This window comes from Nothobranchius furzeri, chromosome 15 (assembly GCF_043380555.1).
Source record: "Nothobranchius furzeri strain GRZ-AD chromosome 15, NfurGRZ-RIMD1, whole genome shotgun sequence".
NCBI classification, from domain to species: Eukaryota; Metazoa; Chordata; class Actinopteri; order Cyprinodontiformes; family Nothobranchiidae; genus Nothobranchius; species Nothobranchius furzeri.
In genome coordinates this window covers 54245062-54256522 of record NC_091755.1, presented here as the reverse complement: position 1 = coordinate 54256522, position 11461 = coordinate 54245062, and the positions used below count along the sequence as shown (strand labels likewise).

General features: G+C 45.6%; 1 protein-coding gene across 2 annotated transcripts; it reads right to left on the bottom strand.

Moving 5' to 3' along the window:
* Positions 1-1655: 1655 nt before the first annotated feature.
* On the bottom strand, positions 1656-11461 carry pan2 (poly(A) specific ribonuclease subunit PAN2). 2 transcript variants are annotated; one of them, XM_015968431.3, is made up of 26 exons: positions 11362-11461; positions 10864-11169; positions 10607-10776; positions 10395-10515; positions 10215-10292; positions 9872-10142; positions 9296-9641; positions 7580-7676; positions 7198-7317; positions 6974-7093; positions 6754-6882; positions 6475-6674; positions 6229-6377; positions 6044-6150; positions 5873-5971; positions 5706-5794; positions 5133-5277; positions 4912-5049; positions 4780-4839; positions 4609-4699; positions 4377-4534; positions 3412-3555; positions 3036-3215; positions 2520-2613; positions 1875-2078; positions 1656-1806 (listed from the first exon to the last, which is right to left on the bottom strand). In XM_015968431.3, exons 2-26 carry the CDS (start codon positions 11149-11151, stop codon positions 1772-1774), a joined length of 3633 nt encoding a protein of 1210 aa, XP_015823917.3. In that variant the 5' UTR covers positions 11152-11169; positions 11362-11461; the 3' UTR covers positions 1656-1771. The 2 variants fall into 2 exon arrangements, with proteins under 2 accessions (XP_015823917.3, XP_054602092.1); XM_054746117.2 differs by lacking the exons at positions 10864-11169; positions 11362-11461 and having other exon boundaries at positions 10624-10759.

The window sequence follows — 11461 nt, the reverse complement described above, 5'->3', positions numbered from 1 at the left end:
GCTCGGCTGAAAGGTTAGTTCAGTGTTTTGGGCACGTGTGTTTGGTTTCTGGTCAGACGCACGAAGGTTGTGTGAGCTGTTGGCTTGCTTTAACGTGGGTCCCAGACCAGAGAGCCTGTGCAGGAGATGGTCTCTAGAAAAGCTCTGGAGGAGCAAAAAGAGGGTAGTTTTAGGTTGTTTTGGGCTTTTCGTTAGTGCTAAAGGAATAAAAATTTTGATTACAGCAGCAGTTCTGGGTCTGAGTGAGCTCCACGTCTGTTTGGGTTCACTGGCCCTTTCTGTGGGACCATCCTGGACAGGGGTTCCGGCCTGCTGTTGGATCCTCCTAGCAGCTCCTCTAAAGCCGACATCACAATACGGCTCCGTTTGAACCAGAGCGTAAACATTTTGGATCAGCTCGTCTTCAGCTAACGAAGCTTGTTGCCAGGCAACCTCTGGATGTTTTTGTTCGAGCAGCAAATGTTGAGTTTTGCACGCCAAGTGAGTCTGAGAGGGGTCGGCAGGCGGTCACACTCAGGTGGTTACCTGTAGCCTGAAGGTGAAGCAGACCCCACAGCTTTCCTCTCATGTGGTCTCCGAGGGCGGGCTGCACTGTGGTGTAACCTAACCCTGCAGCAGCTCTGGATTCACTCACTTTCTGTTTGACATTCCAAATTCTAAATTAACCGGTCCCATCGGAAACAACTGCCTCTCGCTTGTCCCCAGCCTGTAAAAACAAAGTCCAAAGGGGATAAATCCATTTTTCCTGTATATACGTAAATGTAGCTATATGACTGTGCTCACATAGGGCGTTTTGTATGTGATATTCATACTAGGCATAATGGAAGTGAAAACATCTGGTTGGGTCATTCTTCCACTAGACTTGGTGTCCTTTCTTCTGAAACAACTGTAAACTCAAGTGCCTTTTCTCGTCTCCCACTGACTCCTCCACATCCTCCACCTGATTATGGACCAAAGACATCGACCGTCCCTGACTGCCCAGCCCTCTCTCTCCCTCTCACTGAATGGCACACTTTTCATTTACTACAAATAAACTGTTTGCAATACCAACTGTGTGTCTGCGTGTCAAAGTTGGCTCATAAAGGTGTCGTGGCGTTTTTAATCATTTGTTCAGAGAACTAAAGCATGCTGGTCTAAGAATTAGTGTCATCTGAAAGCAACAATCTTGCAAAGTAAATGATCCAATGTGCAGAAGCAGCCAGCCGTGATCCGGGTTCTTGAAATATTTTCTTATACTGAAGCACCCAGACAATAGCTGCCTGTTATTTCTTCATTTGATAAAAACTAAAACTAATATAAAAAAATACACTTTTGCTTAGATTCCAGTTTTATATTCTCCCGTTTAGATCTCAATCTGAAATCACGCAGCCATGTAGCTGGGTCTTTCTGTATCAGAGTAAAGTGAAATAACTAAACTGATTTCTTACTGCATACCTGCTCATCCAATAGCTCACTGAGAACCAAAAGTTGCTATTAGTGAGGTTCCTGTGATCCACCAGCAGGTGTCACCAGACTCCCACATGACGAACAGGCTTCAACCCAAACAGACACAGGTGCAGAAATCCTATCCTGTGCTTTCCATACACAGGATGTCAGGATACACTCAATCTGAGGCACCAAACCAAATCCAACAACTAAAACAAGGACAATTAAACTGACTTTCATCTTTTTAATGAAAAAACAAACCAATAACAGTTTAGACGCTGGCTCACTAACACTGTACATCATGCAAATAGAAATGCAAACTAGTAGAAAATGAGTCTGGAGCGGCTCACAGTCCCATCACAGAGGGAAAGACAGCAGCACCTGTGGAAGGAAGGAAAGGACGTTTACTCCACTCTAAATAAATATTCTGGTAATGTTAACCGTCCTACTTTTTGTGATAATTGGACCATCTCCCGTATCCGAATCTGGGACTTTCCAATCCAACTGGCGGCCTTTTTCGTAGAGTCCCTTCAGGACCTTCCTCACGTCGTCGCTCCCATCTCCACAACTCAGATCCAGGTACTTTCTGTACAGCTGCAGGGCGGTCCGTGCATCCTCTATACTGTCGTGGGTTTCCCCCTGAATGTTAAGATCTGTAAAAAATAAACATGACAACCGGGAATAACAAATGCCGTGGCACAATCCCAGCTCCTCACCATCAGTTACAGCACGGATATTCCAGGAATGCAAGAGCAAAAATGACTGGAACTCCAGGGTTACCCTGATGATTAAAGTTTACAGAACTCTGCTGACATATTTGGTGTTTGTGTTGATATGCTGCATTGGTTTCTCAATCACACTGCATTGTGGGTAAACCGCTCTCCTTTGGGTTCACCGGTCTAAAGGACATTATTGCACAGATCTGGTGATTTGTTCAGGTGCTGCCATGGTCAATCCTTCCCAACAAACTAAACTTGTCTGGACTTTAAACTTCCAATATTCCTTTACTGGTTAGGAAACAACCCCACAATGCTCCGTCCCAACATTCACTCCGTCTTAAAACAGTAAAAATATCTCTTTATATCTTAACTCACCTAGGAAGTACCAAGCCAGGAACCTCAAAGAAATCATTCTCTTGCGAGGCAAATGGAACAGGTACACGGTGTCGATCACCTGGTCCTTTGGAACCTTTAAACACAAAAAGCAAATGGATGGTAGGAATGTGCCGACCACGTTTTTGCTTTCCGACAGGCTGCTGCACTTCCTTCGCTGCCTGGATTCAATCCGTCCAAACTGCAGACACGTTAGCTCTGCATTAGCCTGCTAGCTAACAGCTACACGTTATGGTGTCAGAACCCCCGCCTGCCATAAGTGGATGTAGAGAAACTTGTTGACATTCAAACTAAGCCACTGTTATTCTGTCGTGTGTCTCAGGATGATTTCAAAGTCATCTATGATGTTTCATAAGGTTAAATCCAATCTTTTCCACCTGACGATCCTTTGGAAATCTCGTGATCGGCCTGATTTCCAATCCTGTGATGGGATCGGAGCATAAATAAGCTGGTTTACTTTAACTGAATCAACAATCAGGACGGTCAGAAATAACGAACCAATAAATTGATGACCCTGAAGTCTTTCTGTAGGCCGTGGCCAACAAAGCGAACTCCTGTGTCGATGAGGAAGCGCAGCTTCAGGTAGGTGGACTTCAAAGTGGTCAGGTGCTTCGAGGAGATTTTAGCATCCAGGTCTCCTGGTTTGATACCAGAGTATTGTGTCAAATAGTCGACCACCTAAAAAACAAACGTGTGTAACTGTTAGCTGCAGCGTTTACCAAACAGCTGATAACTATCACGTTTTTCTTCAGAGAACATTAAAACCACCTCACATGGGTCTTTACTTTTTGATACTTGTCTGATGCATGAGGTGGAGAAATGCTGCAACGACCCAAATATTCTTTAGGTCATTCCTTTGTCTTTGGTTGTTTACCTGCTCCTGAGTGGAGATGTAATCATCAATGAAGGGAACCCCTTCGTTGGGCCCCTGCCCCCTCACACAGGTGATCCTGGCCACAGACATCTGACTGGGCTTAATGGTCGACTTGGTGCCGTCACTCCGAAGCTCCGCCTCTTCCTGCAAACACGGACGGAGCATGTTAAGATAAATCTGTGATTTAGATTTGTTTGTGTATCTGTCTGTCTGTCTGTCTAAGGCCGGACACACACCGGCCGCCGAAGCACCGGGAGGCGAAGCACTCACGAAATTCAGCCGCTGCTCCTCAGTTCAGACCAGACGCTTGTTTCTCCGCTCCGGTCAAGGCGCGCCTCGTAGTTTTTCTTTTAACCACTTGGCGTCCTCCATTTCCTCTCTGCCTTTTCTCTGCTCTTTTCCTCGACACCCCCCTCCCCCTTGCTGTTTGTGTGTGTGTGTTTGTACGTGTGTGTGTGAACCTATGGTGTGAACCAGTTGTTAATAGCTGGTCTACGACTTTCTGCCTCTCTGTCCTGTTTGCTCCGGTTGAAAGACACCCAAAACCACACCCCCTTCACGTGGTCACACACACACACACATACACAGCGTGTGTGTGTGTGTGTGTGTGTGTGTGTGTGTGTGTGTGTGTGTGTGTGTGTGTGGTTTTTATGCAGTGTATTTATGAACACATCTGATTTGAATTGTATTTTGAAATGCTTTATTTTGTTAAATTTACCAGCCTGCCTCTTATGTCCAGGTTTGACTTCCTGCCAGAATTGACGCGGTTTACCCGCGGCTCGCGAAAAAAATAGAGCGGACGCCGAAACGATCGCTGCGCAGCGTGGGCTGGAGCGCCGGCGCGCGGCATTTGGCGGCCCATGTGGTCTATAGAATAGGATAACAAGGGCGCCGAATGAAGGCGGTCCCCTTTTCGCGGCGCTTCGGCGGCCGGTGTGTCCCCAGCGTAACACATGCAGGCTCACCTGGTTCAGCGTGACAAACTCGGCGTCCAGCCCCACCAGGTCCCCGACCTGCGGCATCTCGCTGACCATGAGCGGGATGAAGGTGGCGTGACTCTTCCTCTGCTTCCGAGCCAGCGAGGCCTCCGTCAGCAGCACACTGGCATCGATGGGGTTTTTGACTGAGGTAGAAAGTCCGAATGAGCTGAATAAAAACCTAGAAGTAAACGTTTTGATTTCAAATGCTGAAACTTACTGCGGAGGTCGTATTTGGTGTGGTAGTTCCTCTTGGCGTAATAAAGGATAGCCGGCACTTTCCATCGGACATCAAACTGTGCAGCTTCAGTCTTTGGCATACAAAAACATAAATATAAGAGCTGATCGTTAACATGATGTTAAGCTAACATAACACAGCTAGAATATTTACCTTGTCAATGGGTTCAATGAGGAAATCGTTGAAGAGGTACCACTGCTGGTGTGTGACTCCCTGAAACACAAACATCCTTTAAATGTCGACTTTAACCGCTGAAGATGAAGCTGATGTTTCACTTCCTCTCACCTCTTTCCTTTGGTGGTACGTCTCGCTCACTTTGATGTGTGCAACCAGGTTCCCACCTGTGCGGGCGTCCTGGACGTGGGGCACCGTGACGACCAGATCATAGAGAGAAGCACCTTCTGCTTCTTCAGCAGAGCTCAGCTAGACACCGAGGCGTCGCAACAAGTCAGGATTCATGTGCAAATCTTCACCGTTTCTACAGAAGAGGCTAAATAAAAGCGTACCTCCTCTCCCTCTGAGCAGCTGCTGATCTCCAGACCCTGAGTTTTACTGATGGACATTTTCAGAGTGGCAGGGATCCAGACGTGTCGTAGATCTTCTGCCCGGGTGTCAAAGGTGAAGCCACCCATGCTGCAGATCTCCTCCCCACTGAGTGATGTGAACAGACACCAATGATCTGTGTTAGAGGTCCACCTATCTGGGCTTTTCTATGGCTGACACAGATCTCTGGATATCAGGGCAGGAAATGGCTGAGAACATCTGTGTTCATCATCATCATCATCACAGTGGGTTTATTCCAACTAAATACAGACTGGCTGATTAAAAGCTGGTTGATTGCTCTTCCTCTAATCCATGGATCTGAAATCATCTGTTCATCAAAGCAAAATGAAGTGGAAACTAAACTTCTGCATCTGTTTTAAAGCAAAACAATTTTGTTCCTCTTCTCCTCTCTTTTACAATTATTTTATTAATCATAACGAGGCAAATAAAAACAAGTGTGATAGATGTCATTTAGACCTGGACGGCTCCACCAGGTGTGATGATTCAAATAAAACTCAAACTGACGATGTTCTTACTCTAAGCACCACTCTGTGTTGCTGGGAGGGGGGTCGCTGGATCTCGCTGGCTCCGTGGCCTCCTTCTGCATGGCTTTGTTAAAAGCATACTGGAAAAAGAAAAGGGAAGTCAGGAGATCCGATTTAAATGGAAAGTGTTGCAGTAAAGCAGACAGGTGATATGTTACCTCTGCCTGAACTTTCCAGAATTCCGCCTCTTTGGCGCTGTTTACCTCACAGTTTATGACCAGAACGTCGGGCAGGCACCTGATGTTACGTGTCTGCACCTAGAGAAAAGAATAAAACCATTTAATTCTGCTGCTGGCGGGATGTGGCTGCTGCGGTTACATGAAACGCACCGTAGGCTGGTACTTCTCACAGTTTTCGCACCACGCCTGAGTGCTCTGCTCCAAACAGATGCTTTTCTTCAGGATCTCAGCAAAATCATGTTCCTTAACCGTTTTGTCTAAAGAACCCAAACTAAATATTTATCAATCCAGGCTACGTAAAAGCACATTAAGAGTGAAAAAGCCCCCTAACTCACTCTGAGAGTTGTGTTCTGGATAATGCATGGTGAAGAGCAGCGTGAGAGAGGACCGGACCGTCTCCTTCCCACAGCGACACAGGCTGCTGTTCTCTACCTCACAACCAAACAGCTTCCCGATGATGGACTCACCAGAGGAGCCCAGAGAGCTACCATGAACAGAAGCACACACACACAAGTTTATCTCCGCTATCATCTGCTCAAACAGCTGCAGACTCCATGCTGGCCGACTCCAGCTGTTCTGACCTGCTGCTGGCTCCCCTGTAGGCCTGCGGACCCTCCTGCTCCTGCGTCTCCTGGTGCAGCTGGGTGAGGATGAAGCGATTCCAGCTCTGGATTAGGCGGCCCAGTTTGGCCTTCCCCGTTTGCTCATCCGAGTCAGCGAGGATCAGGCCCAGAGCCGAAGCTTCAGGGATGGTGCGAAAGGCTCGGAGGAAGTTACTGGCCTGAGGGAAGAGATGAGCCAGAGCACAGGGTTGGTGATGTCCTAACACCCCTGCAGAGACGACAGGACCGGGACTTTACCTGACACGGGTTTCCTCGTGACAGATCCAACATGTGGAAGAGGAAGCCGAGCTCGCAGGCCAAACAAAACTCCTTCTGGCACAAATGATTCTGTACAAGATGCCGGATTGGCTCCAGGAAATATAACACCTGATGCACCCAACAGAATAGTCAGAGATCAACAACCTATGTTAGTCCTCTTTCCCACTCGAGCCCAAACAGAACCTCCGGGGTGCTTTACCTGAATCATGCAGTTACAGTAGGCGTTGGGGATATGCGGCTCAAGGCCGGCAAACAGAGTCTTGTTGTAATGTTTGAAGTCAAAGTCCTCCAATCCCAGCTTAGAGTATTTAATGGTGACCTGATGCAGCACAAACACACTCATTAAACCATTACACACACTTACTTTTCTGCCTTAAAAGTAAATGCACCATTGATATTTATCCGTAACAGAGACATCCCCACCTTCCTGTACTTCTTAGGAACCAGGCAGAGATGCGGCTCCTCCTCACGGCCGATCGGAGACTCTGGAACCTGGTTGTAATTATCATAATCCAGCTCCACATCCTTGATCTTATAGGGAACCTGAAACACGCACAGGACACAAGTCAGGAAACTTAAAGTGAAACCACTAAAAGCATTTGACGTAAAAGTTTAGATTTAAAATGCAGCAAAAATTCCTCATTAAAACATTTGTTTGTTTACTGATGCAGCCTTTTGGCTCTTTGCAACTTCAACTAATCAACTAAAACCTCCCCTTTTCTTTCCCTCAGTGGCACCAAGAGCCTAAACACAATCTATTGGTGCATTCACAGGCTTTTCAAAACATGGGAACTTAGACTTCTACCTGGTTTCGGGGGCGTGTGCGAGGATTTGCTGCATAACCGATGAAACCGACAGTTTTCATGGTACGAAGAATTTCTGGGTCCACAGCAGGAGCTCGTCTGTTGTAAGGAAAAACTGAAACTTATCAAACTCAAAGGAAAAAAAAACAAACTATCTAGAGACCCATCAGGGGGTTCTGATAAATGACACCAGTGTCCCTTTCACGTAACTTAAGCATTTATTTAACCAGCTGTAGGGAGAACCTGGACACTTAAAGACATAAACAGGGATGTTTATAGAGCTGTGTTCTCATTTAACACTTTGGACTGTAGTGAAGCAGCAGCATCTTTTATTTCTGTTGATGTTTGTGAACATTTCAGGTTTCCACAGGAATAAACCTGGAACCACTTCATCGGTCTGTCTGGATAGAGAGCTGTAGTGGTTTAAGGTCTACTGGGTTTTGTTGGATAACTTTAAACCAACAATGTGTGTGAGAATAACCAAATATACAAATAAAACAACATGATAAAAGCAACACAACCACAGAGGTGGAGTAAGTTCACCTCTAAGAATTAAGAAGGGACCTTTGCTCCTTCATGTTCGAGGGCTAAAACACAAAAGCTGGACTGATCCTGTGTCACCAACGGGTAATTATTAGGGATGTAAGAAAATATCGATATGGCAATATATCGTGATATTTTTTCCTGCAATTATTACATTGATATTCAAAAGCCGTGAATCTAATTCTTGAAAGAATTTACATGCAAACTTTTGTGTATTTTCTTTTCGTTTTGTGCAATTCAATCGCCACCCGCTAGTTGGCAGCAGTGTGCAACGGGTTTTGTTTCCACCATTGAAATGTAAATCCCTCCATCATGGTTCAGATACCTCATGTTAAACATGTTACGTATCAGTTTGGACTGTTTATTGAACATTCTTACAATAAATTCAGTAAAAATAATTGCTTGTAACGTCTGACTGAATGTATCGCAATATATCGTGATATATTGTATCGTCTCCCCTGTATCGTGATACGTATCGTATCGCCAGAATTTCAAAAATACACATCCCTGGTAATTATAGCACATCAGAGAACACAAAGTCTGTCTCAATAAAAAAGCCTGAGCAGCAAAGTGCTACAACCCCTTCAGCTGCATGTGAGAAGGCTTCATGCAGCTGACAGTTTCTGTGGTTTTTAGAGAAAGTAGACAAAAAAAAAATCTGGCTGCAGCAGATATTTGACTGCTCTAGTTGTACTCATTCAAATGAGGGCAAACTGATATTCGATTTACGATGAAGTAAATGTTCTTGTGTCCAAATTTGGTCCCTAAAATGATGCACTCCTACTAACGCTAACATCGTAGCCTGATTCAAATGATCAAACATAAATCAAAAGACATCAGATACAGAGGAATCTGTGAATGGAGTTGTGATTTAAATAATAACCTTTTTGGTCAGTAGAGGATTTTCTGATTGGTTCCTTCATAAGAATTTACAAATCCAGCACACACAAGTCAGATTTTCCACATTTCCAGTGAAAAAAGAAAAAACAATGTGGTTTTTTTTTTCTCGTCAATTCCTTCACACTTCCCCTGTCTCCGTGGTAATCCGTCCCTAACTCCTTCCTGTTGCACGTGGTGACAAATGTACGACAATCAAGTCAGAAAAAAATGGGTGAGAGCTGCAGCTTTTAGTCACTGTGTTTCCCTGACCATGAAGGACTCTAAACTTGTCTTACCTGGGGCTCTGTGTTGCCAGGGCAGCGGGCCAGTCTGACAGCAGCGGCTCTGTGCTCGTCAGCGGCATGGGGATGAGGGAGAGGGGCAGAAGGTCGTGATTCCAGTCTAGCTGAGGCAACGAGTCCACAAGACAAGGCAGAGCAAAGTCCGTCTCCCGGGAGTAGTCGTTGAACGACACCTCTGGAACATCAGACCACAGGTGCACACACCCTCCGGAATCCCCAAAGGCCAAGGCTTGTTTGCTGGACGACACGTCAAAGCTCATCAGCAACTGCCCCACAGTGTTGACGTGAAAAATGTCTGCCACATTCGCAAGTCCAGTGGGTTCACAGAACTGACACTGACCTGGAGAAAGCAGCGAGGAGAGAGGTGTTTCAGTGTAATACCCATCCCTCCATTGTGGACAGGTTCTTGAACAGACTCCATTAGGAGTGAAAGAGTTTAAAAAGACTCCTCTTAATAGATCTACAGCCAAAGTGTACCGCTTACCTCTTTGAAACACTGATGTTTTATGAATGTATTTCAGGAATAGCTTTTTAGATTTTACTGAAAGCCTAAGCTCCTTCGTGGAATACCTGTCTGTGAGATGATCACGAGGCGTGATGTGTAGGTAGGAATAAACCGCAGGAAGAGGGGATCCACATGCACTTGAAGTGGGGTCACAGCTCGCATCATGCGGAGGTCATAAACCATCAGGAAACGGTCGCAGGCCAACCCATTAAGTCCTCGACTGGAGAACCCACAGGCAGCAAGAAGGTTCCCGTGAACATCGAAATCTGACAGGCTGCCTGAGAATGCATCAAACTCCTGCTCTATCTTGAAAGTGCGTAGGTCTCGAAGTGTTATCTGTTGTAATAGAGAGTGGATATGTGAAACTATAACAAGCATTCAAAGCTGACACGGTGGAGTCATCCTCACCTTGCCAGAAGTGTTCCCACAGAAGAAGAAACGATTGGTTTGACGCATTATTGCCATTCCAGGTGCTTCAACCGTGAACTGTCAAAATACACAAAATCATTAACGAACAGTCGCTTGCATCAAAACAACACTTCTGTCTTCATGATACGTTGCGTATGGTCCTGAAATCCACAATCTCACCTTTTGAGTTTCTTGCACTGTGTTCAAGTCAACTTCCACCACATAGTTTTGTAATCCACCCATGAGCAGCATGTTGTTGTCAGTCATGAGGAGATTATGCATATCAGCTCCTTCCTCCATCCTGGAAGCAGACATCCTCAGTTACTAACTTCACAGCTGAAGGCTGTCTGTATTAAATATGAAACATCTATCTAGGATTTTGAACCGCTTACGGATAATCAAACATAACTAGGCCTCCGCGGGTGTAGCATTTCAGGTTGCACTTAGACAGGAAGAGCACTCCTGTTTCCAAACTGTGAATGTGTCGGATGTCATCTGTGGCATGCACTTGGAAAGAAGAATGACGGCCCATTGTAGGTCCAAAATAGGAAGTAACATGACCCTAAGGAGATTTGTAAAAGCAAAGAGACAAAGCTAAAATAGTAATAAGGGACCTTAATGTGACTAAACAATGTACCCAGAGTCTCACTCTGTGGTTCCCCATCCAGAGCATCTCCTCCTGGAGGTCAAAATGGACCGCAGTGACTGGGATGCCAACTTCTGAGACCACGCTGTGAAGTTCAGAAAACATCCCCTCCATCAGGTGCACAGGCTCGGGGACCGACACAGTCAAACCCTCCGGATCGAGCTCCACAGCCTGCATTAAGGTTGGGTTGAGATGAGGGTCCATAGAGGGCTCCAGCCCCGTGTCCAGAGCCCCGTGAAGGCTGGTTGAATACTCCCCCATCCCGGCGTTGAGACTGTCAAAGTTCATCATGGAAATAGCTACGGCAACCTATAAAAACAACAACCTTCCCGTTATGAGTTTATTTGTGCTCCGCTAACGGATATCCAATTTAGCTAAAGCTAGCCTCATAATGAATGATTAAAACATGTTAAACAGAAACATACATAATACTGAACACTATATTTGTACCGTTTAAAAAAACCTATGTATTCATAAAATAGATGTTAAGGCGGAACCAACCTGTTATTTACACTTTTTAACAGATGCGTGTCCATGCTAACCACTTGCTAACCATTCACAACGATAACACAAAAAACGTTTCCGGGGCAAATTATGGTGC

What these genes read in the sequence shown, in the direction of transcription:
- pan2 (XM_015968431.3), bottom strand. Translation starts at nt 11,151, where the DNA reads ATGATGAACTTTGACAGTCTCAACGCCGGGATGGGGGAGTATTCAACC. An exon ending in TTCCTAAGAAGTACAGGAAG is followed by an intron (nt 7,094 to 7,197) that starts GTGGGGATGTCT and finishes GTGCTGCATCAG; the next exon opens with GTCACCATTAAATACTCTAA. An exon ending in CCTGGCTTGGTACTTCCTAG is followed by an intron (nt 2,079 to 2,519) that starts GTGAGTTAAGAT and finishes TATTTTTTACAG; the next exon opens with ATCTTAACATTCAGGGGGAA.